We start from the raw sequence: 23,122 nt of genomic DNA, 5'->3' as shown, positions 1-23,122 counted from the left end.
GTGAGACCAGGCTATTGTACATCCCGGGAGCATTTTTGCTAACCAGCTAACAGCAGAAAGTATGCACTCAACTAAAACTCGTCTGCCCAGTCTTACCAAGTCATTGCCCCCAATGTGCACTATGACTACAGATGGCGGTGACCTGTGCCGCCCTAGTAATTCTTCCACAAAACTTTGCAGTTTGTCAATACACAGGCCGCCCTTCTCGCAGAAGGACACCCTGAACCCATATTCCTCAGATGTGTGGATCGCATCACCTGTCTTGAATATGTCTCCGGCACGCCTCACGTATGAGTGGCCCATGACCCAGACCACACTTCTTCCATTCCTTATGGTGGTTATCTGATGCTGGGCCGGTCCCAATTTCCGCCCTGCGTCACAGGCTCGTGAAACTGTAATCCAAACAAAAGACAACAAGCGTGAGTGCATTTCATCAGCAACTTACAACATGTGCAGACGCACGTATCTCTTGAAACAGTTCGGAGACCAGCGGCCTAACTGCTTAACTTTGTCTGCCTGCAGACCTTGAGCCGTAGCTTCTGTAGCGGCCCCTATCCTGAATGAATGGGTCCCAAAATCACTCGGGTTCAAACCCGCAGCTGCAATCATAATTGCCAGCACCCTCTGAAACTGAAACCTTGTCAACTGGGTGCCTTCCGTATGCCGTAGCAAGGCCCTCCCACGTTGTCAACCCTTGTTTTAGGTAGACCTCAACAAGCCTGACTGGACAACCAGGACTACCTGGAGCGCGCTGTAACACAACGCTATTCCCCTGGGCCTCCTGGTCCGTCTTTGACCTGGCTATCGAGATCAGCAAAGAATCCCCCCTCACTTGGATGTGATCCCTGCGCAGACCTCCTTCCGTATCCCTTTTGTTGGCAGCAACTAGTTTGCTCACCCGCAGGGCCCCATAGAATGCCAATGCGAACGCTGCCCGGAATAGTATAACCTCGCTAGGTGAGGAGCATGTCTCTTCTAGTTTAGCCAGCAAGGAGGTCAACTTGTCAAACCCTATTGGGTGCCTGTTATCCCTTCTACACCCTTCTAAGCGCCGCCAGCCGCGCAGAGCCTTCCTGACTAGAAAGGAGTCCGTCGGGTCCCTGATCCTATGGAGCTGAGCCACAAATGATATGGCGGCCTTATACCGACTTGCGGTTGCCGCCGACCTGCCTTCCTCATGAAGTGCCAATAAAAATCGGACAAAGGACTCCTCCTGACCCCATTCATGCTCCCCTGCCGGGCCCAAAAAGGCGCAGTATGAGCGGAACGCCCCTTCATAAGCTTTCCTTGTCCTGGGCGCTACACTGGTTGCCACGAGGTTTTGTAGTCCGAAGCGCCGATTTGCCATAGTGCTTCGGGAAATGGCGCTGCCACTAGCTCCGCTGAGGGTAAACAATCCCTGAAAGCCTGCATTTTGAAACGAGAGAGTGCATCCGCTGCATTATTCAGTACACCCGGCACATGTTTTGCCCTGAATTGTACGTTTAATCTCAAGCATTTCAACACAATTTCTTTCAACAATCGCAATATCCATTTGCAGCGTGCTGCCTGCTGATTAATGCACTCAACCACAGTCATATTATCAGACCAAAATACCACTGAGCGGTCCCTGAATTCCTCCGGCCACGCTGACAGAGCCACCCAGATGGGTAAGAGCTCTAGGAAGCCAATGTTAGCCGTCAAACCGCTTGCCTCCCACCATGCTGGCCATCTTTGGGCCGACCAATGGTTTGCGAGGATCGCGCCAAACCCCACGCTGCCCGCCGAGTCGGTCCATAAGCCTAGTTCCGCCGACGAGGCCGGGGGTTTGCTCCAGACCACTCGGCCGTTGAAGTCCTCCAGGAATGCCGGTCAGATAAGCATGTCCTGGCGAACCTCCGCCTACAGTCTCCTGCGATGGTGCCCTTCCTTGAGGCCTACCATGGACTGGGCAATGGATCGTGAGAAAGGACGAGCCATCGGTATCACCCTTAATGCAAAGTTAAGCTGACCCACTGCTTGCTGTAATTGGTGCAATGTCACTTTCTCGTTCCGTAGACACTGCAACAAGGAAGCCCTGAATTTGGCGATCTTGTCTGCCGGTAAGCGGAAGCAACCCTTCACGGAGTCTAGTTCAATGCCCAAAAACTCCAGGGAGGTAGTCGGCCCCACTGTCTTACCTGGCGCCAACGGTACCCCGAAACCCCGCATGAGCACGCAGAAGTCCTGCAATGCCCGTGCACAGTCCCGAGTGCCCGCTGGGCCGAGAAAGAGGAAATCATCAAGATAATGCATCACATGTTGGTGCCCTGTGTCCTTTGAGAACACCCACTCCAGAAACGAGCTAAACATTTCAAAATAGGCACACGAAATTGAACAACCCATTGGCATGCACATATCCATGTAGTATTTCCCCTGAAACATAAAACCCAGCAAGCAATGATCCCGGGGATGTACCGGAAGCCACCTAAATGCAGACTCAATATCCGAATTTGCTAACAATGCACCGGGGCCTAAGCGATTCAACAATACCACCGCGTCATCGAAAGATGCATATTTTACACTGCATATGTCGGGGTCGATCGCCTCGTTAACGGAAGCCCCCTTCGGTGCCGACAAATTATGGATGAGCCTGTACTCTCCCGGGTCCTTTTTAGGGACCACCCCTAATGCCGTTTGTGCTCGACCCTGAACCACCCGCTGAACCCGGCAAGAGCTGTGCATGCCAAGATACCGTATCTAAACAATCCCACGTCAATGCTTCATTAAACTCTTTTGCCTTTCTAAACGCCATGTCGTACCCTTTCCACTCTTCTCCTCCATACTTCTCATGGAAGCTTGTGATCCTGCACTGGTAACAAGCCAGGTCACTCAACACTTCTGGTGTACACGCAGCGATAATCGCTACAAAAATAGAAAAGGCCCTGATCCAATTCATCATCGACTCCTCGACCCTGAATTCTGCCATTTTTGCCCGCCATACACTGGGGTGCCATAAATCCTTCTGAGTCTTCGCATATTCTAACTCTCGATAATCAGTTAACAATGAAAACATATTAATGTACTTATTGGACCACACCATCTCTTTAGTAGCCATGGGAATATGTTGTGCCAAGCTTTCCCGCCTTGAGGGTACCGCGCCCTCACTCATCATTGGGAGTGATCTCTTACCGGCCTCCGCCGCACCTCCCGCCGTGTCCGTCAGCTTGTTCTGGTTTTCGACAGCGACCACCTGCGGCACCTGTGGAGAAATGGAAGGCACGTTCGCCGCCCCCACACCCCTTGTCTGCCTTAACTGTTCAATAATCAGTCTAGCTTTTTCGGCCGGGTCTTCCACAGCCGCGGATCCCCCCGCTCCCTTCTTCAACCAGGGTAACACAGCCGCCAACTGCAACGCTAATTCAGGAGACATCTGGTTGTCATCCCGCGGTGTGATAACCACAGGGATTGGCAATCCCCCAACCGGTGTGGGTACCGGGCTGGACGCTGGTGCTACTGGGACCGGTGGGACTTCCATCGGGACTGGGGCCTCGCTAGGACCCGCTTTCCCCTTCTTCCTTTTCCCCTTATCCCCCCCTGGGGTGATGTTTGGCAAAGCAGGCCCTACGATCCTCTTAGGTCGCCCCGAGGGCCCCGCTTGGGCCTCCACTTGTTTCCTGAGGGCCGCTAAGCCGCAACCCAGCTGGTCTACTTTACCGACATTCCTGTCCATCGCCGACACTTGGTTCACCAATGTGCGCAGCATACGTTCCATCTCGGAGCTCTTTCTAGTCTTCTTACCAGGCATGTCCGCGTTCGACGTTAGCTCAGCCTGTCCTCCCAAAGTGACTTGGATTCCAACTACGCCTTGACGACTGAAACAGAAAAACAACGATTATACGTTAAAAAAACTGCAGCTTGTTCCCTTGAGGGCTCACGAGCGACGAGTGGTGCAGCCTTCAGAGCGCAGGAACAAGAGGACGCTTCCCTGGATTCCCGCGCCTTTTATCCAGCAGCGGGAAGGCGGGGGCCACTCCCCCATCTCGCCCATAGGTACACGGACATCCGGGCGGGTGTTTAGGACAACCCTTTTAGGCGGAGGGGGCGTGCTCCGACCACGCCGCTATGGGCATACCGGCCGGGACACGCCCCCCGCCCGCCATGGTTTCCCGGGGGATCGGGGCACCCATCCATACGTTCGGGGTGACCGAGTGGTCTCCCCTTTCCATGAAAACACTACCACTAAGTTAATGCCCAAGGTCGATCTGTACCCACCTCTCTCATCTCACTCATATTCGATTTCACCTAATGCATCCCCGTGTAATGGTTCCCAAGAACGTGTGTGCAACCCAATTTAAACTCAGGTTATAAACTGACAGCAAAAAGAATCTAATCTACACAAGTCAATACCTTGAAACAGTCCTTCTCCTTGCCTCCCGAGTGATTCACGTACTGCGTTCTGTCCTCGTTCTACATTTAAACCACCTGAACTGTGTCTCCGCCCTCCAATAACTCCTCTCACTCATGAGTCGACCTTAACTCTTAACCCTATGTCTCCTGTTCCGTTCTATGTAACTGGTTTGATTCTCTTCTATGTTTTCACCGTGGACAATGTTACCACCATATATGTACTTAACCTTGCTCCTTTGACGGCCAGGCTACAACTTTTACGACACTACGTTGCCCTTCCCTCACAGTCTTTAACAAAACCACTGCACTGCAACTCCCTTGGTAAACCTGTCTTTAGAGTTGGTTGCCCTTGCGTTAACTTGTGTGATGCAAGGGCAATGTAACACTATGATAAATCTGCCCCTCAGTATTTGAGACTGTGATATGTCCTGATACGGGAACGTATGCCATGCTCCTATTCATGTATCTATAGTTTTTCTTTCCTTTCCGTCAACTGAATGACCCATTGTTTGACATTGTGCAAAAGTAGTTGCGTGGCTTGTAAAGTCCTAGCATTCGATGTGCAAGGTGCTGCAGAGATGAGCTTGAATGCACTTCTTTACTTATTTGCCTGACTTCTTGCAGCTGGTATTGTTGTCTGGGCCTGCTTCTTAAGAGGGTGGTCGTATTCCAGCTTCTCTGTTATCAATCAGGACACAAATTTCTCATTGTTCTTCCTTGAGCCTTCCTTGTCTCTGGACCAGCCTCCTCCTAGGCTATGCTCATCATTCCTGTGCAGACAGGTAGGAGAGAACTATGTGCATAGAGGGAGGTGCAAAGCAAATTCATGCTGAAATTGCACCCAATTATGAGTTGGGCAGAAAAGAGGTAATTATTTGTTTTTTCACGTTCCTAAGTGTGCAAGAATGCATCTGTGCTAGCTCAACTACCTTAATCACAAGAGCACACATCTGAAATTCACCCCCCTTCCAATTAAATTTTAGACACACACAAAAATGGCCCCCATCATGTTAGGCGTCCTGTGTTGTAGTCTTTATTCTCCTGGATTAAGGTGGATGAAAGTAAAGGTCTCTATTTGTTCTATTGTACCTCGTTCAACTTCTGTTTGTCACCCTCTTCTTATGCGCTTGTCCAGGATAGCATGCCTGGACTATACTGTTCTGGGTGAAGGTGAAGCATGACCTTGCTCACACTCTGGGTTCTCCTGTTCCTTGACACCATCTCATACACATGGTCCGCTGTGTGCTCTCCTTGCCCACCCAGTGGACCCTTCTGAGTCTAAGAATAGCAAGTTATGAGTCATGGGTTTAGGTTTAGGATCTCCCATTGATACATTATTCGGAAACAACTCTAGAATATGTTTTTTCTCTCATTAACGGAGCTTTGAAAGTTGGAACTGATGTATTATTAGCAAATCTTGTAGTGTAACCCAGCCTCACCTGCAATGGCGGCTCGTCCGCAATGGCGGAGGAGCGTCGCCCCAATGCCTGGCTCAGAGCCAGTAAATAAAAGGATGTCATTGTTTTATTTTTCATTTTCCAGCTCTGAGACAGCTTGCAAATAGAGGGGCGGGGCATTGAAAGGAGTAGCACGACGTGCATTCAGCTCCTTAAGTGCGCATATGTGTTCTGGACGGCTGTCTCAGGCCGACCAAAACACACATACGCACTTAGATTTTCTCCAGCCCGGCTGCATTGAGCAGCCGGGCTGGAGAAACCTCACAGACACCCTGGTATGAGCAGGGCATCCTAAATGCCTGCTCAGACCAATCCCTGCACTGCTCTCCCATTGGAGCAGCACAGGGATTAAAAGCATTTACAACTAAAATAATCTGTTTAGTGACCTATACTGAATTCTAGTTAGGAAGGCATGTTAAAAGTGTGGTCGCAATTCATCAGTTAGATACCGACACCTAAAAAGAGGCGGTAACTGATTCAGTGGCAGCCGCAAGCAAGGGAAATCGATGGAGCAGCGGGGGGAAAAATGATTAAAAGCAAAACTTACCTGCAACCTGATGCCCCTGCCTCACCACCTCATCTCCTCTGATTATGTTCACACAGTCTCCCAGAGTCCTCTGAGCCAATCCAGACGCTACTCTCATGCTGGTATTACCCAGCATGAGAGAAGTATAGAGATTGGGTGGAGCGGGCTGGTTCCACACTCCGTCATGGACTAGGACCATGTGCTCCTGAGCCCTGTTGATATTTCCAGGCAACAGCCTGGAAATATCCAAGTGCGCATGTCGGTTTGGCCGTCCTCAGAGGGCCATCCAAACCGGCATGTGCACTGGCAGTACCCTGAGCCCACCACTCCTCCTGCTGCTGATGGCCCTGTCCTCAAGACTCAGCTGCAGTTCCAGAGTAAAATAAAACTGCTTTATTATCATTTTATTTTACATGCGTCTGGTGGTTCCAACAGTAGGGCGACGCTCCTCCACCATAATGGAGAAGCCACCCCTGATGATTCAAAAAGGAGAAATTGCTGGGTGAGATTGTGTAAGCCTTTGTAGTCGCCCTCTCCGATGACTGTTTGAATGATGCTGCAAAATTCTGGAGCGGACTTGCGGACTTCGCAGGGTGGATGACGGCCAACTGTCTCCAGCTCAACGCCAGTAAGTCTGAGGTCTTGCTGGTTGGGAAAGATCTTGAGCTATGGAGTGAACAGTGGTGGCCCCCAAAAAGGTGGTGAAGAACCTTGGGGTCTCGGTTGATTCGGCCCTAAGTTTCAAAATCCAGACTAAGAAGGTGGCAGCAACTGCGTGGGTTCAGCACTCTGCTGGTTTTCTTTACCTTCCCACCCGACAGATGATTGTCCAGGCATCCGTGTTGTCGAGACTAGACTACACCAGCTCGCTCTACTTGGGGGTCAACAAGACAGAGATTTTGAGAATGCAGAGAGTCAAAAATGTGGTCGCCAGAACTCTTCTTGGCATGCCTAGACGCTGCCCCACCTCCACACCCATTTGTCAGCTTCATTGGCTGCCAGTGTCAAAACGGGTGGAGTTCAAATCCCTCTGCTTTGCGTTCAGGATCCTGAACTCCCCTGCACCTGGCATACTAGCTGGCCTGCTCTCCGCCTACATTCCTACTCGTCACATTCGCTCAGCAGGTCAACGCCTGGCAGTTTTTAACACGCGTCAGGAGGGTTCGTGCCGGTGGACGCTCCTTTTGCTCACTGAAGAAATGGTTGTGAGCATATGTTCCTCCTTTTCAAGCACATATATATATATCCAACCAGTAGGCTAATTCCTTATTTTGGATGTAACACGGTACAGGTAAGTTGGAGTGAAAGTTATTCTTTTTATTAATCACTTGATTGAGTCCATTTCACTCATTGTAAGTTTTTTCCACAGAAAATGTTGCAAAAAAAGAAAGAGAGAACAGCCAGAACATATGCTCACAACCATTATTTCACTTGTTTTCTTTTAGGCTGAAAAGGTCCAGAGCCTTGAGCAAAATTTCTCCAGAACTCTAGGGATTCAAATCCAGACTCAAGATCTCTGGACCGTTCTTCTTTTATTCGCTCCTTTCTCACACTCAATCAATCAACCAATCAATCACTTGTAAAGCGCGCTACATACCCGTGAGGGTCTCAAGGCACTGGGGAGACGGGGGCGAAGGGGGAAGGGGAGGCTGCTACTGATCAAAAAGCCAGGTCTTGAGAAGTCTTCTGAAGGCCAGCAGGTCCTGAGTCTGTCGTAGGCCGGTAGGGAGAGTGTTCCTGGTCTTGGCGGCGAGGTAGGAGAAGGATCTGCTACCTGCAGTGGTTTTCCGGATGTGTGGAACTGTGGCGAGGGCGAGGTTGGCGGAGCGGAGGCTGCTGGTGGGGGTGTAGAAGCTGAGTCGGCCACTGAGGTATGCTGGTCCGGCGCTGTGTAGGGCGTTGTGTGCGTGGATGAGGAGTTTGAAGGTGATCCTCTTGTTGATGGGGAGCCAATGCAGACCTCTGAGGAGGGGTGTGATGTGGCTGCGTCGGGGGGCGCCGAGGATCAGTCGTGCCGAAGTGTTCTGGATGCGTTGTAGCTGTCTCAGGAGCTTGGTTGTTGTTTCTGCCCCAGTTGCGTAGCGGCCGTGGCGGAAAAGGAATAATATGGTGGCGGTGTCTATTAGACACCGCCAGCCATTTTATGATGGGCCTGGGCAGGTGCCTTTCCGTGAAAGGCATGCAGTCTTCACTTTGGGGCCCCCTGTGGGCATCCAAAGTGAAGATGGGGTGAGGGTGCACACGGGGGGGTACCTGTGGTACCCCCTTGCATTTGCATATACAATGCGGTAGGCACCGCGTGGTGCCTGCCGCATTGTGTATGCAGATGCATACATGCATTTATGGCATTGTGGCGGGCGGTGCAGAGAGCTCCGCCCGCCACAATGATATAAATGCAGGATGCGGTCGCCGCTGTGGCGGCCGCATTCTAATACCACCCACGGGACCCCCGCCCTTATGTCGGGCGGTCCCTAGTCCCGATAGGATGGCGGGCGGACTAAGTCCGCCGTCATCCTAATGACCCCTAAGTGTCACGGGAAAAAAAGGCCTCTCTGCTGTTCCGTGCAGGCCACTATGCCTGTGTTTTGCAAATAGCGACCTGCATAATTAATATTTATTAGGTAGGTCAGTCTATGACCCCCTGTGACTGGACATTTTTTCAATGCGACCTGTTAGTACATAGATTGCATTGCAACATTATAGACAGGTCATATAGAGTATCCCTTACTACATCTGTCCGATAATATCTAATTTAATGATGCCTTCCATATACACAGGCAAGCTCCCAAAGAAGTGGGCCAACAAACGGGTGCAACAAGTGCTGAAAAGAACTAAAAGTACTGAAAAGTAACGGTGTGAAGGCTGCCACACATGAGCACTTACCGCTCCCAACCTACACAGGAATCATCCATTCTTTAGTCACCTGTTATCCCAGTGGAGGAATCCCCCCACTCTGAGAGTCCCAAGTCCCAACCTACACAGGAATCATCCATTCTTTAGTCACCTGTTATCCCAGTGGAAGAATCCCCCCACTCTGAGAGTCCCAAGTCCCAACCTACACAGGAATCATCCATTCTTTAGTCACCTGTTATCCCAGTGGAAGAATCCCCCCACTCTGAGAGTCCCAAGTCCCAACCTACACAGGAATCATCCATTCTTTAGTCACCTGTTATCCCAGTGGAAGAATCCCCCCACTCTGAGAGTCCCAAGTCCCAACCTACACAGGAATCATCCATTCTTTAGTTACCTGTTATCCCAGTGGAAGAATCCCCCCACTCTGAGAGTCCCAAGTCCCAACCTACACAGGAATCATCCATTCTTTAGTCACCTGTTATCCCAGTGGAAAAATCCCCCCACTCTGAGAGTCCCAAGTCCCAACCTACACAGGAATCATCCATTCTTTAGTCACCTGTTATCCCAGTGGAAGAATCCCCCCACTCTGAGAGTCCCAAGTCCCAACCTACACAGGAATCATCCATTCTTTAGTCACCTGTTATCCCAGTGGAAGAATCCCCCCACTCTGAGAGTCCCAAGTCCCAACCTACACAGGAATTATCCATTCTTTAGTCACCTGTTATCCCAGTGGAAGAATCCCCCCACTCTGAGAGTCCCAAGTCCCAACCTACACAGGAATCATCCATTCTTTAGTCACCTGTTATCCCAGTGGAAGAATCCCCCCACTCTGAGAGTCCCAAGTCCCAACCTACACAGGAATCATCCATTCTTTAGTCACCTGTTATCCCAGTGGAAGAATCCCCCCACTCTGAGAGTCCCAAGTCCCAACCTACACAGGAATCATCCATTCTTTAGTTACCTGTTATCCCAGTGGAAGAATCCCCCCACTCTGAGAGTCCCAAGTCCCAACCTACACAGGAATCATCCATTCTTTAGTCACCTGTTATCCCAGTGGAAAAATCCCCCCACTCTGAGAGTCCCAAGTCCCAACCTACACAGGAATCATCCATTCTTTAGTCACCTGTTATCCCAGTGGAAGAATCCCCCCACTCTGAGAGTCCCAAGTCCCAACCTACACAGGAATCATCCATTCTTTAGTCACCTGTTATCCCAGTGGAAGAATCCCCCCACTCTGAGAGTCCCAAGTCCCAACCTACACAGGAATTATCCATTCTTTAGTCACCTGTTATCCCAGTGGAAGAATCCCCCCACTCTGAGAGTCCCAAGTCCCAACCTACACAGGAATCATCCGTTCTTTAGTCACCTGTTATCCCAGTGGAAGAATCCCCCCACTCTGAGAGTCCCAAGTCCCAACCTACACAGGAATTATCCATTCTTTAGTCACCTGTTATCCCAGTGGAAGAATCCCCCCACTCTGAGAGTCCCAAGTCCCAACCTACACAGGAATCATCCATTCTTTAGTCACCTGTTATCCCAGTGGAAAAATCCCCCCACTCTGAGAGTCCCAAGTCCCAACCTACACAGGAATCATCCATTCTTTAGTCACCTGTTATCCCAGTGGAAGAATCCCCCCACTCTGAGAGTCCCAAGTCCCAACCTACACAGGAATCATCCATTCTTTAGTCACCTGTTATCCCAGTGGAAGAATCCCCCCACTCTTAGAGTCCCAAGTCCCAACCTACACAGGAATCATCCATTCTTTAGTCACCTGTTATCCCAGTGGAAGAATCCCCCCACTCTGAGAGTCCCAAGTCCCAACCTACACAGGAATCATCCATTCTTTAGTCACCTGTTATCCCAGTGGAAAAATCCCCCCACTCTGAGAGTCCCAAGTCCCAACCTACACAGGAATCATCCATTCTTTAGTCACCTGTTATCCCAGTGGAAGAATCCCCCCACTCTGAGAGTCCCAAGTCCCAACCTACACAGGAATCATCCATTCTTTAGTCACCTGTTATCCCAGTGGAAGAATCCCCCCACTCTGAGAGTCTCAGGTTGCAGCACTGCCTAAATGTCAGGGTCCTGCCTACCTCCCTAACATCTGTGGTGGTGTCACCACCACTCACACTAAGGCACCACTGCTTGGTTCCAGTGACGCAGTGTGTACGAGACTCACATCTGGGAATACCCCTCCCACTAGGAACAGTGACGGATGGAATGCTTGAATTAATCTCAGCCGCTCGTAATCACTGGGACCGCAAGCAACCCAGGAAATGTTTCACCCTAGTTAATGGTGGCTGAGATGAATTCAAGCATTCTATCCATCCCCTTGTTGTTTTTGCATTTGCCTAGGACTATAGAGCATTCTGCAATGGACGGCGTGCAGTCAAACAGATAGAGTGGATGTAGCCAACAGTGCACTGGTGTGGAGCACTGAGGAGGGGGCCTGCAGGAGCACATTTTGAATCGCTTGTGCAGGCCCGGGCTTCTGGGTTGGCCCCTCCATGCATGACATGGTCAGTGGCATAACCAAACTTGAGGGGGTCCCCCTGTAAACTACATGGAACCCCCTACCCCCCCACCACCACGCTCCAGACACAGTAAGGAGCTCTCAGGCCAGGGGCCCGCCACCCGTGCACAGTGCCCGAGGGGCTTCTGGAGCTTGGGGCCCCCCGCACCACAGGGGATGCGGGGCATAATATTAGTACATTGTAGTTATGCAGGAAGATTGTCAAGGCAGAGGAGGGAATAGAGTTAAGAAGCAGAGAAAATGTATACTACATTATTTAATATGACCACAGTCTTTCTTATTACACCTTTACCGTGCTTAGGAATGTGCCACTTTACTAATCCCATGCACACCATGCCTTCTGTTATTCATATTTGATTACTTTAAAAACGTTTTTGGGATCGTGCATATTTATTTATTTGTAAAGTTTTATATAGCGCGAACAAGATCCCGAGGGATAACAGAGCGCATTACAATATGAATTAGAGGCATAACAAAATGCAGTATCAACATCCTAGCAGGTGAAAGTATCCATCTTAGGGTAAGAATTTATTCATAAGGAATCGTTTAGCTTCCAATTTGAAAGCCTTCGTTGAAGATATTCTGCTTACTTCCAGTGGAAGATAGTTCCAAATCCTTTGTGCAGCAGCGCCGGAGAAGGCTCGGTGACAAGTTATTTTTTTGTTCAGGATAAGTGGTTTCAGAAGAAAGGTAGTGGCACTTCTTGAAGCTTTAGATCCACAGGATAGTTCAAGTTTTTGCGCAAGGTAACTGGGAGTATTGAGGTGAAGGGCTTTGTGAGCCAGAACAGCAATCTTTAACTGAATTCGAGCTTTGTAGGGTAGCCAATTAAGAGATTTTAGGACTGGGGATATATGATGTATCTTTTGTTGCCTGTGACAGTCTAGCCGCTGCATTCAGAGTTGGCCTTAGAGGAGCCAGGGCGTATTTGGGAAGGCCACTGAGAGTAGCGCAGCCGTAGTCAAGCCTCGGCAAGACAAGCGCTTGGACTACCTGCATAGTTTAGGGGGTTTTGTTCAGAATTGGTTTAAACAATATATATTTTGCTGTTTTTATTAGAACATTACAAAGTTTCAAATATTAACAAAAACTGTTAATTCACTGGCTCAGCTGATGACAAAACACCGTACATCTTCAAAGGATGCTCCTGGTTGAATGATGGAAACGTCACCACGTCCTCTTCATACGGAAGGAGGCGCACAGTGCAGTCTGTTTACTATTGTACCACCGACTTGTGCAACAAGGAGGCCCCGGTGATAGGTGAGTGAAAATCATTACTTTCCAATGCTATGGTGAAGCGTTTACAAAAGTAGGTGTAATCTGCACTTGTAGCGAGAAAACTCTCCATTAGTTTCTAAGTTGTGTGCAAACGTAACCCAATAGGCTTAATTTAGGAATCCCGCTAGAGACAGTTGTAATGCATTGAGTTTACGTATATAACTCATGCACTGCAGGAGTATGTTCTGAGATACCTATATCCAAGTCAAGTGTGAGGGCGTTAAAAACATTTTATTCTTGAAATTCATTTTATTTTCTGCTTAAACAATTATCTCCTGAAATGCCGCCTCCTCTCACACTTGATGTGAATACTACAGGATTTCATGGCCATGTTAAAGACTTATGGGGACCCTGACAGGACACATTTTGGAGGGGCCCTGTTTTGGAAAACCTTGAATTTACTACACTTTTTCAGGTAAATGAAGTTCTCATTGTGCAAAACAGTATTGAATGGTAGACCAAAGTCTCAGAAATGGACACACAGAAACACCAAAAGCTGCCCAGCGTCCACCAGGCAAAAGAAAGCTTGAGCGAGCATTGACACGTTTTTGTTAATGGACCTAGCTGTTTTTTGGTCTTGAAACAATAATACTTTAGGTGAAAATCCCTGTTTAAGCTGCATGTTCCTCCCATTGTGGGAACAGAGCAAGGGTGTCTTGTCTGACGTGTAGGGGGCGAGTGCATAGTATTAAAATAATAGAACAATAATAATGGTTCTGTCGGACTGAAATACACAGTAATATAGTATTTCCTGGTTTGTTACTCACATCTGTCCCTATAAGGGTACAACGATAGCGGTACCTATACCAATATGAAACAGAACACACTGACCACACTGACCACAATGAAGATTAGAGTAAAGTTTTAGTCATATACTTTTATCTTCTCTGAATTGTATTAACCGCATCGCTGCTGCGGTGATTTTTGCGCTGTGCTGCAAATGATCATTTTGCTGTTTGCATGACGAGCTCAGCTCGTCATCAGCACACGACACCCGTGGGTGATGACGAGCTGAGCTCGTCATCAGCATCGAAAGGGTTAAAACATTGATTATAGCTGTCCAGACAAACACAAAACATATATACCGCATACATTTTGAGTAGGACTCATATACATTTAAAACAATATACAAAATTGTCAAGTCACACAATTATTAGTAGCACCAACTATAAGAGCAATAATCCACGTTGTACCCTTATAGGGACGGATGTTGTGAGTAACAAACCAGGAAATACTATATTACTGTGTATTTCAGTCCGACAGAACCATTATTATTGTTCTATTACCCACCCAGGTTCTGAGGGTTACAGGGTCACCGCATTACATGTAATAGTATTAAAATAAGACCCATTCACATAGCACTTGAAGTTGCAGCTTTAATTTCTAGATACTAATAATCACAAATATATTGACCTTTCCTACTGCCATTCTCACTGTGTAGTAATCATGTTAGACCAGGTAAGAGAGCATGTACTTTATTGACTGCCCGTCTCCACGGCTTCCAGGAACTGACCTCCTGGAATTCAAACCATCACATTCTATCACCGTGGCAGTGACATCATAGGTCGTACAGAGTGGATAATGGCAACTACACACTGCTGTGAGGATTTTGAACATTACGTTCAGTAAGAATTTGAAAAATATCTCTTTTATGTTCTTTCCCTGCTGTGTACATACTCTCCTCTTTCTACTTCTCTGGCTACGCAGTGACACCTGCCTCTCCTGAGTAGGAGAAATGGGGCAGGAGACAGCAGAAAGACAGAGGGGCAGATTTACAAGCCCCTTGCATCACTTTTGCGCCGCAGTTGCATCACTTTTTTATGATGTAGCGTCAGCGTAAACAGGTGCCACATTGCGGCCCATTTACAACAAGACGCATCTAGGGAAGCCCTGCGTCACATTATGCCTGCCTCAGGTATAATGTATGCAGGGTGGGCGTTCCCATGCAGAAATTCCTCGTAGTGATGCAGTGAAATCTATAAGATTTCACTGTGCCACTTCTAGCACGCCACTGCTTCAAAACCTTACATCTGCTCGAAGCATCATGGAGTGACACAGTACTATAAGTATAGGCTGCAACATGCATTGCTGGAGTTGCGTCATGCCTGCGACACAACTCCAGCGACTCCATCAATGCGTGACTTTTGGGCCAACAGATGCGTCAGGATTTCTGGTGCATCTGTCAATCCTTGCGCCATGGTGCGCCATATTGTAAATACGGTGCATCCATCATGGCACAAGGGTTTCACAGGCTGACGCAGGGAAACTAACACATCTACAGACGCATCAGTATTTTGTAAATCTGCCCCCAGAGATCTGCTAGAGAAGTTAGGTAGGGATAGAGATGAGGTGGAGAGATAAGTGAGTTATGGGGAAATATAAGGGAAAGACGGGCTGAGTTGGGTTCAGACAGAATATCGATGCAAGAAATATAGAGTGCAAAATATCGATGAAAAAATATAGAATGGGAAAATATTAACTTCCTATACTTAAATAGGTAATGCAAAAGTATCACAAAAAAAATATGGATGTAAAAAATTATAGTTGTACAAAATATCGATTATATATATATTCATGTGATCAAAGCCTCGCCAGGCTGAAACGCGTCATGGGAGAATGGTGAAGGGTTTGAAATAAATCTTCACGCACAAGAAATTGGGTTTGCCTCGTCTTTTCCGTACTACTGGATGATGGGACGACAACATACCGAATATATATATATATATATATATATATATATATAGTTACCAAACCAATCTTGACCATCAAAGAAGGCGCTGACTCCGTGTATCTTAGTTCAAGGGTTTTTATTTCCTAAATCAGCTTCTGCTCAGACGCGTTTCGGCGGCTACACCCGCCTTGCTCACTAACATCTGACCACTGAAAAGTGCGCTTTATATACATGTTACACTGTCACATGAGTCATAATTAACATAACTGATTGCCATTTAACTTGTTGCCACGGTGACGTGGTTACACCCTCGTGTTGACGTGACTGTTAATATGCCTGTTACATCATTTGGCGGGTTTGTTAACTACTAAATGTCACGTATATTCACACTTATATAAACATTCTCAGCATGTTTAGAACCACTTCAGTTAAATCAAATCATTGCATTACATTTGCCACACTCGTTATTTATAACACATACTTTTCCGAATCATGTATTGTCATAATTACATTTCCCGCTTGTCAGATTTCTGGTGATTACATTCGTAGTGTCTCCCCAGGCGTCATGGAGGTTTGGGCGTATCTCGGGAGAGGAATGTGACACACACGTGATTGGGTCTAGTTTAAGGAGTGAGTCATGAAAAGGGTTAGGGCTTACCGACGATCGGTTTGCTGGCCTAGTGGCAGAGTCAGAACATGTTACAGCGTTCCCAGTTTCTTCTCATACTGCCGGTAAGCTACAAACGGCGTTTGTCTGCAAGGTGTGTATCTTCCTTGGTTTGGTGAACCCGTGAGCCCCTGTACTAGTTATAGCTCTAACCCACATTCTTACACAATAGTTGAACACGTTATACAGCGCTAGTGCGCATTTGCTCAGTTAATGTGTATAATTGTCAAAGTGTCAAGGGGGGTTGAAATAATTATACTTGACAAAGTTTGCGGTATGTGTACTCAGGTAAAGGTTTCAGTGTGGCTGACGGGTGTAAAATGTTACATGTGACAAGTCGTGCAAATTATTTACAGTGATGGCACAATCTGGGTGGATGTTATTTAGGGTACTCAGGTGGGGGAAGACTGCACTAGATGTGGACACTAAGGGCTTCATCAGCATTGAGCCCTGAGGGGATCTTAGAATTCAGTAAAATTATATATCTGGATTCTAGGCGGCGTAACGCAAGCTTGCGGTTTCCGCCCCTCATATTCTTGGCGATACTGTCTATGACAAAATATGTCAGACCTTTGGAGTCTCCTTCATGAACCTCATGGATATGTCGTGCTACTGGGTAAGCAGGATCCTTATTCGTGATTGCCCTTAGGTGTTGCAGGATTCTTACATGCACTGGGTGGATTGTGGACCCTACATATTGTTTGCCACATACACATGTGAGCACATATACGGCGTACTCCGTCTTACATGTGTAGTGCTCTCTGATGGCGTAGGGTTGTCTTCTGAAGGGTACTGTGATACTTGTTGTGTTGCTACCGTGACTGCAGGCCTTGCATTTTGCGCATTTTTTAAAACCTTTTTGTGATTGAAGCCAGTTTTTTTGTTTTGATATGGCAGGGGCATTGCGTACCAATTGTTGACGCATGGATCTGGCTTTTCTGAAGGACACTAATGGTCTGTCACCCATTTGATTCCCTATGGTTGTGTCATTTCGGACCAACGGCCTGTGCTTTCTGAGTATTTTTCTAAGGTTGGCTTGGTAACAATTGAAGCCTGTGATTAACCTAGGGGGTTGTCTTTCTTGTGCTATTGCTCCTGACTCTGTTACCTCTGGGAACAGTAGGTCATGTCGGTTTTTTGTGCTGCACTTTAATTCGGCAGTCTTACAGGTTTTGTCAGTGTACCCTCTCTTTCCCAATCTCGTGAATAGGTTGTTTTTTGCTTCGGATAGCCCTTCACTGGTGCTACAGTTGCGTGTCATCCTGAGGCATTCCGCATAGGGGATGGACTGTTTGAGTGGTGTCGGGTGGAAACTATTTGCGTGAATATATATATATATATATATATATATATATATATATATATATATATATATATATATTCACTGAAAAAACCATAGGTTTCACACCAGTTATAGTTAGCTGGAAATTTACTCGCATAAAACCATTGAAATTCCAACGTTATAGTTAGTTGGACTCACTATAACTTGCGCACCTGCAATGCACTGCTGATGACGTCACATATTACATCACTCATGACATGGTCAGTGACATCACTCATGACATCACTCATGACATCTCTAATGACATCACTCATGACATCACTGATGACACCATCCAGTGAATGTGTGTCTTTCAGTAAAATAAATATGTTGTACATATGTATTTGTAAAGGTCGATGGAAGAATACATTTTTAAATAAGTGTCTAAATGGATGTTTTTAAAATGATTGGTTAACTGGCTTATTAAGTGTATCTTAGTGAATACATGTATTAGTGAGTAATGTTTAAATATTTAAATATATGTATCAGTGTTTCACTTTGTGTATAAGTGGCTGCATGGGTTAGTGAGTAGCTACATGTGTATGTGTATTACTTAGCACATAGATGCAACAATGACTGACTCACTCTTTATATGTGTTTTGAAGACAGCATATGTGCAGTACTGTCATATGGATACTTCATTACATATATTGCGTTAAGTTAGCATGAGTGTATTACATGTTTAAACAGCCGTTTTGCCTTCGGCTTCAGTTTTGCACACGACACGTACTTGTTGTTGTAGCTTTCACCCTAGAAGCGGCGAGTTGCTTTATTTGAGAATAATATGTTATTCCTATGCTATCAGCTTTGCCTGGTACACTTGGTACAACTGTCTGCACACTGAGAGCTGCACACTCTAAGATTAACCTAACACAAGGTTGCTAGGAGGTCTGATCCTCGCACCACATTAGACATTAGACATAACACAAATAATGTTGATGCCAACATTTTGGGCTCTACGCGGGTTTAAGATAGAGTTACACGGAATGAACACAGACACTTGGTGCTGCGCATGAAGAGAGCTGGTAGCGGTTGATGTGAACTGCTCCTACTGACATTGAGAGGTATGGGGTCGCCCTGCTAAAGCCCGAATGAGACCTTCTTAGATATAATATAATATGCTAGATAGGGTGCGCGAAATATAGGTGATATAGATTTCTATAGAAATTGCATTATAACATGCTAGCACCTTTTGCTTACTATGGATTAGTGACTATGCTGCTGACTCTGATTTTTATAATCTGCATTTTGGTATTATACAAGATACTGCGTTTGAGAACTTTGCATTGAATAATAAATATTTCAAACTTGCACTTGTGTTCTTTGACTCTCAGTTTTGGTTTGAAATGATTATATAACGAAAGAGTGTTCATGTGTTCCACGACTCCTGAGGTATTCTAAAGATCATGTTCTGGTTTGTCTAATACATGTATCATTCCATAATGATCCATGAGACACTGTAGCTAGCTAGGTAACGAGATTTCTGACACTGAGATGAGTTTTTGGATCATCCTAACTCACTAAGGTTCTAGATCTCTATGCACAGTTCTGTGGGAGAACGGAAACCCTGCTACATGGCGCCCAACGGATTGGTTGGCCGTATTTCATGACACTCGAGTAGTATATCATTCATACCTTGACACCTTCATTTCCGTTTCCGGTAAACGGCGGTGTCGGAAAACCTACCTGTTTTTGAAATAGGTCTTTTCAAGCTTGAATTCTTCTAAAAAGGTTTCTTTGAATCACTACCCAGTTGTGCTACAAAGTGTTCTTTGTCTAGTTTTTCTTCTTCCTGTGCTAACATGGCAGTGGAAATAGCGCAGCATAGCTGCGTCGCGGTTCGCAACCACTTGCGGGGATATAATGTACCCGCGGAAGGCTTAGCTGTGGTTCTAGTAGTGAGTGCGGAACATGCGTACCCGTACGAATTGTTTTATTCCTGGGTGACATTTCCGAAAATAGACGCTAATTCGGGTGTCTATCATTCATACACTGCCACGGATGTACCGGGGGCTTATGCTCCGTACAGGGCACTGGAAGTACCTATAGACGCTTGGCAGCACGGAGTTTGGTTTGGTGGCGCCCTACCCCATTCTTTAATGGCTCCGAGGTTAGGTCCCTTATCCATTCCGGGCACAAATTGGCCCGCTTTGGGTGGATTTACTCCTCATCCTAATCGCACCACTTGTAATGTGGGTGACCTGCGGCGTCTTCATGAGGTCGCAGTTGGTGTGATTAGAGCGCTTGTTCATTACATTGGTCGTAATATTCATGGCGCAGCCCCCGCAGGGGCGCAGCTTCGAGCAGACCAGGCTGGCTTGAAAATAAGTCCGGTCTTGGTGAATTCCGTTATGGGCAGAAAGCCAGATGTTAAGGATGATTTTCCTTACTGGCTTGCCGAGAAATTCGACCAGCTGGAGGCTGTGTTTCCTAATACGACTCCGGGTGAAAAACACTGGATTCTTACGCTTAGTTTACCGAAAGATTTAGCCCCGGAACTTGTTGACTGTGAGACATGGGGTAAGACTTTTGCAGCGGTTTACTCGAGGTGCTTTGGCACACCGTCAGTGTCGAACCTGTCTGCAATCCTCAAACGTGTTCAGGATGATCACGGACCTGAGTCGGCGGTTGAGTTGGGTATGCGCCTGAACGGTTCATTTGAGACAGTTTGCGGTATTATCCTTGCCAATGTAAAAGGGGATGCAGTGAACTTTCAAGTGGCCAATGGTCTGGCGTTAATTCCCGATGCCGAGAAACCCCGTCAGCTGGCAAGAATAATTGTGGCGGCTTATAAAATGGTTGGCCGCAATTCTAAGGGTGCGAAGGTTTTTCTTGAAAAAGAAAAGAAGCAACCCCAGGGGCAGTCTTCGGAAACAGGTGGACAGCCCAGGTCCAAGAAACAAAATTGGCCTAAAAAGCAGAATCAGGGTAAGCAACAACAACAACAGACACAGGTCTCGAGTCCGGCGCCTTCACAACCTGCGCAGTCAGAGCGTGTTTATGAATTGCGCGATCGCGCTACGATTAAAACACCTGATAGATATCAGGCATCTGACCAACGCTCTCCTCGTTCCTTTCAGGACTCATCGGCTCCGTCAACCGGTGGTGGAGGGGGCGGCAGGGGCAGGGGTGGTCAGCAAGGACGTGGCCAGCCCCGCACGCGAAGTGAAGGGGATCAGCGGGACGACTCTACGCCTAAGAGACCGCAGTTTGCCAAGAAGAAGGTCGCTGCCTTAACGGCGCATCGATATGCCCCAGATAGTGAGAACGCGGCTTCGGAATCTGACGTGGGCTCTGACCTTGCTGGACAGCGCGGCGGAGATTACCATAGTGAGAGAGGCCCTCCGTCCACTGTTGAAGGTGACAGCGACTGAGACTTTTATTGTAATTGAAACAGCTGATACGCATGTTGCTCCCCCTGAAAGACTTTTTGAAATTGTCCTGTTAATTGAAGGTGACATGCAGCGAACTGTAAAAGGGGTGTTTTGGGAGAATCTTTCGGATACGTATGACATTTTGCTTTCGGAGGCTGACTGGCCCCCACCTTTTGTTCTCGCAGCTCCGCGAGGGGAGGAGGTAATCCTCCCCAGTTTCGCGCACACTGTACCGAGAGTGGAAGCGCTGCATTTTGCAGAAGAGTGGGCTCTGGCGCTTGCGCCGGCTGTGTACCGAAATCAGTGTGGCTGGGATAAATTGTCCCCTAGCCATGAGATTCCTTTACGATCACAGCCTCAGCCACAACCCCAGTATCCCATACGGCGTGAAGCTAAGGCTTCAGTCGCGGCTATCCTTGAACAATTGGAATATCAAGGTGTAATTGAAACATGTGTGTCACCAATGAATAATCCCCTTTTTACTGTTAACAAGCCGGACGGCTCGTATCATCTAGTTTTGGATTACCGGCATTTGAACTCGCATTGCCGTAACTGTGCAGTACAGAATACTCACGGCTCTGCCCTAGTGAATAGTCTTGAGCGTAAACGGTTCAAAACCACGCTTGACATTTCCAATGGTTTTTATGCACATAGATTAGATGGTCTAAGTTCCCAATGGACCAGTTTTACGTGCGGCGGCGTACAAAAAATGTTTAAACGTCTCCCAATGGGATATAAAAATAGTCCTGGAGTGTTTTCCGCCCGCATAGTCTCTCTTTTGGAGAGTTTCGATCCAGTTGCATGTTCGTATGTGGATGACATTTATCTCACAGACGACGAGCTTTGGGTGCATCTGTGTCGAGTAAACAGCATAATTTGTAACTTTGCAGACATGGGTTACAAGTTTAACTTTGCGAAGTCACACATTGCGGAGTACACAGTGTTGTTTCTAGGTTATGAACTTAACCATGAAGGAAAGGGATTGGCTCCTCACTTCCTGGAGAAGTGCGCGCAGTTGCGCTCTCCGACAACTCTGAAAAAATTACAGTCTTTACTGGGTTTTTTAAATTTCGGGAGGACATACATTCCGGAATATGCCCAGCGTATCAAGCCTTTATATGCCTTGGTACAACCATCTTTTTCCAAATCATGCTGGCTGCCTGAGCATTCAGCCATTCTGCAGTCTTTGCAGGCTGATTTGCTCACTTCTGACTACTTACAAACCCGTGATAACCAGACCAACCTGGTGATAAGAATTATCCCTGGGACGGTGGGTTTCACGTACCTGACTTTTAACGAGGGGGATACTGTGCCTATTGCTTACAAGTCACACTTGTACACTTCGGCTGAACTGCGTTTTTCCACTGTGGAGAAAGTGTTAACGGCTGTGCAGATGGCAATTCTTAAAGAACGTGCCCTGTCGCAGGGAAAGCGCATGTTGGTTGTTACCCCGTGTCCTGCCTTGGAGGCGGTCACGAAAGCCAGTGTACCTAATTCTAAAGCTTTGCACCCTCGGTGGATTCAGTGGGCTACTTCCTTGACATCTCAGGATGTCACGTTTATTTTTGACGCCGCTTTACGGTCGCAGGAGTATTTACAGTATGAATTTGTTCATCCTGCTCCTTTAGCAATGCGGCCGTTGGTGGATTTCCACTGTATCATTTACACGGATGGTTCGGCGCAGGTTGCGCATGGCTCTAAACATGCCTACGTTTCCGCTTGCGCCATTGTGGTCGGTGCAATGGTGAACGATGAGTTCGAGTCCAGTGTCGTGCACACGCAGACACTTGGGGACTGCACTGCACAATTAGCAGAGCTACGTGCTCTGATGCTTGCATTGGAGTACGCAGATCCTAGTGTGACGACTTTAATCGTAAGTGATTCTTACTACTGTGTCCAGTCTTACAATGAGAACTTGTTCTTTTGGATTCAGAATGATTTTCGTGATTCCAAAGGTAGCACAATAAAACATAAAATGATCTGGGTCCGAGTAGCGGAACTTAAAGAAAAGCTACCGCTCGTGTTTGTGATTCATACTCTCGGCCACCAGCGCGTGGGAGTCCACGCTGTTGGC

General features: G+C 47.3%; 1 protein-coding gene across 1 annotated transcript in view; it reads left to right on the top strand.

The window, feature by feature from the left end:
- The window catches only part of LOC147701050 (urokinase plasminogen activator surface receptor-like), a 248,043-nt gene that overhangs the window by 70,782 nt on the left and 154,139 nt on the right, over positions 1-23,122 (top strand). The window contains exon 3 of the mRNA XM_086929846.1: positions 12,848-12,997. Coding sequence (XP_086785972.1) covers positions 12,848-12,997 — 150 coding nt within the window. The remainder of the gene's footprint in view (positions 1-12,847; positions 12,998-23,122) is intronic.

This window comes from Lissotriton vulgaris, chromosome 7 (genome assembly GCF_964263255.1).
Source record: "Lissotriton vulgaris chromosome 7, aLisVul1.2, whole genome shotgun sequence".
NCBI lineage: Eukaryota > Metazoa > Chordata > Amphibia > Caudata > Salamandridae > Lissotriton > Lissotriton vulgaris.
The sequence above is the reverse complement of the archived record's forward strand: the minus strand, read 5'-3'. Positions and strand labels throughout refer to the sequence as shown.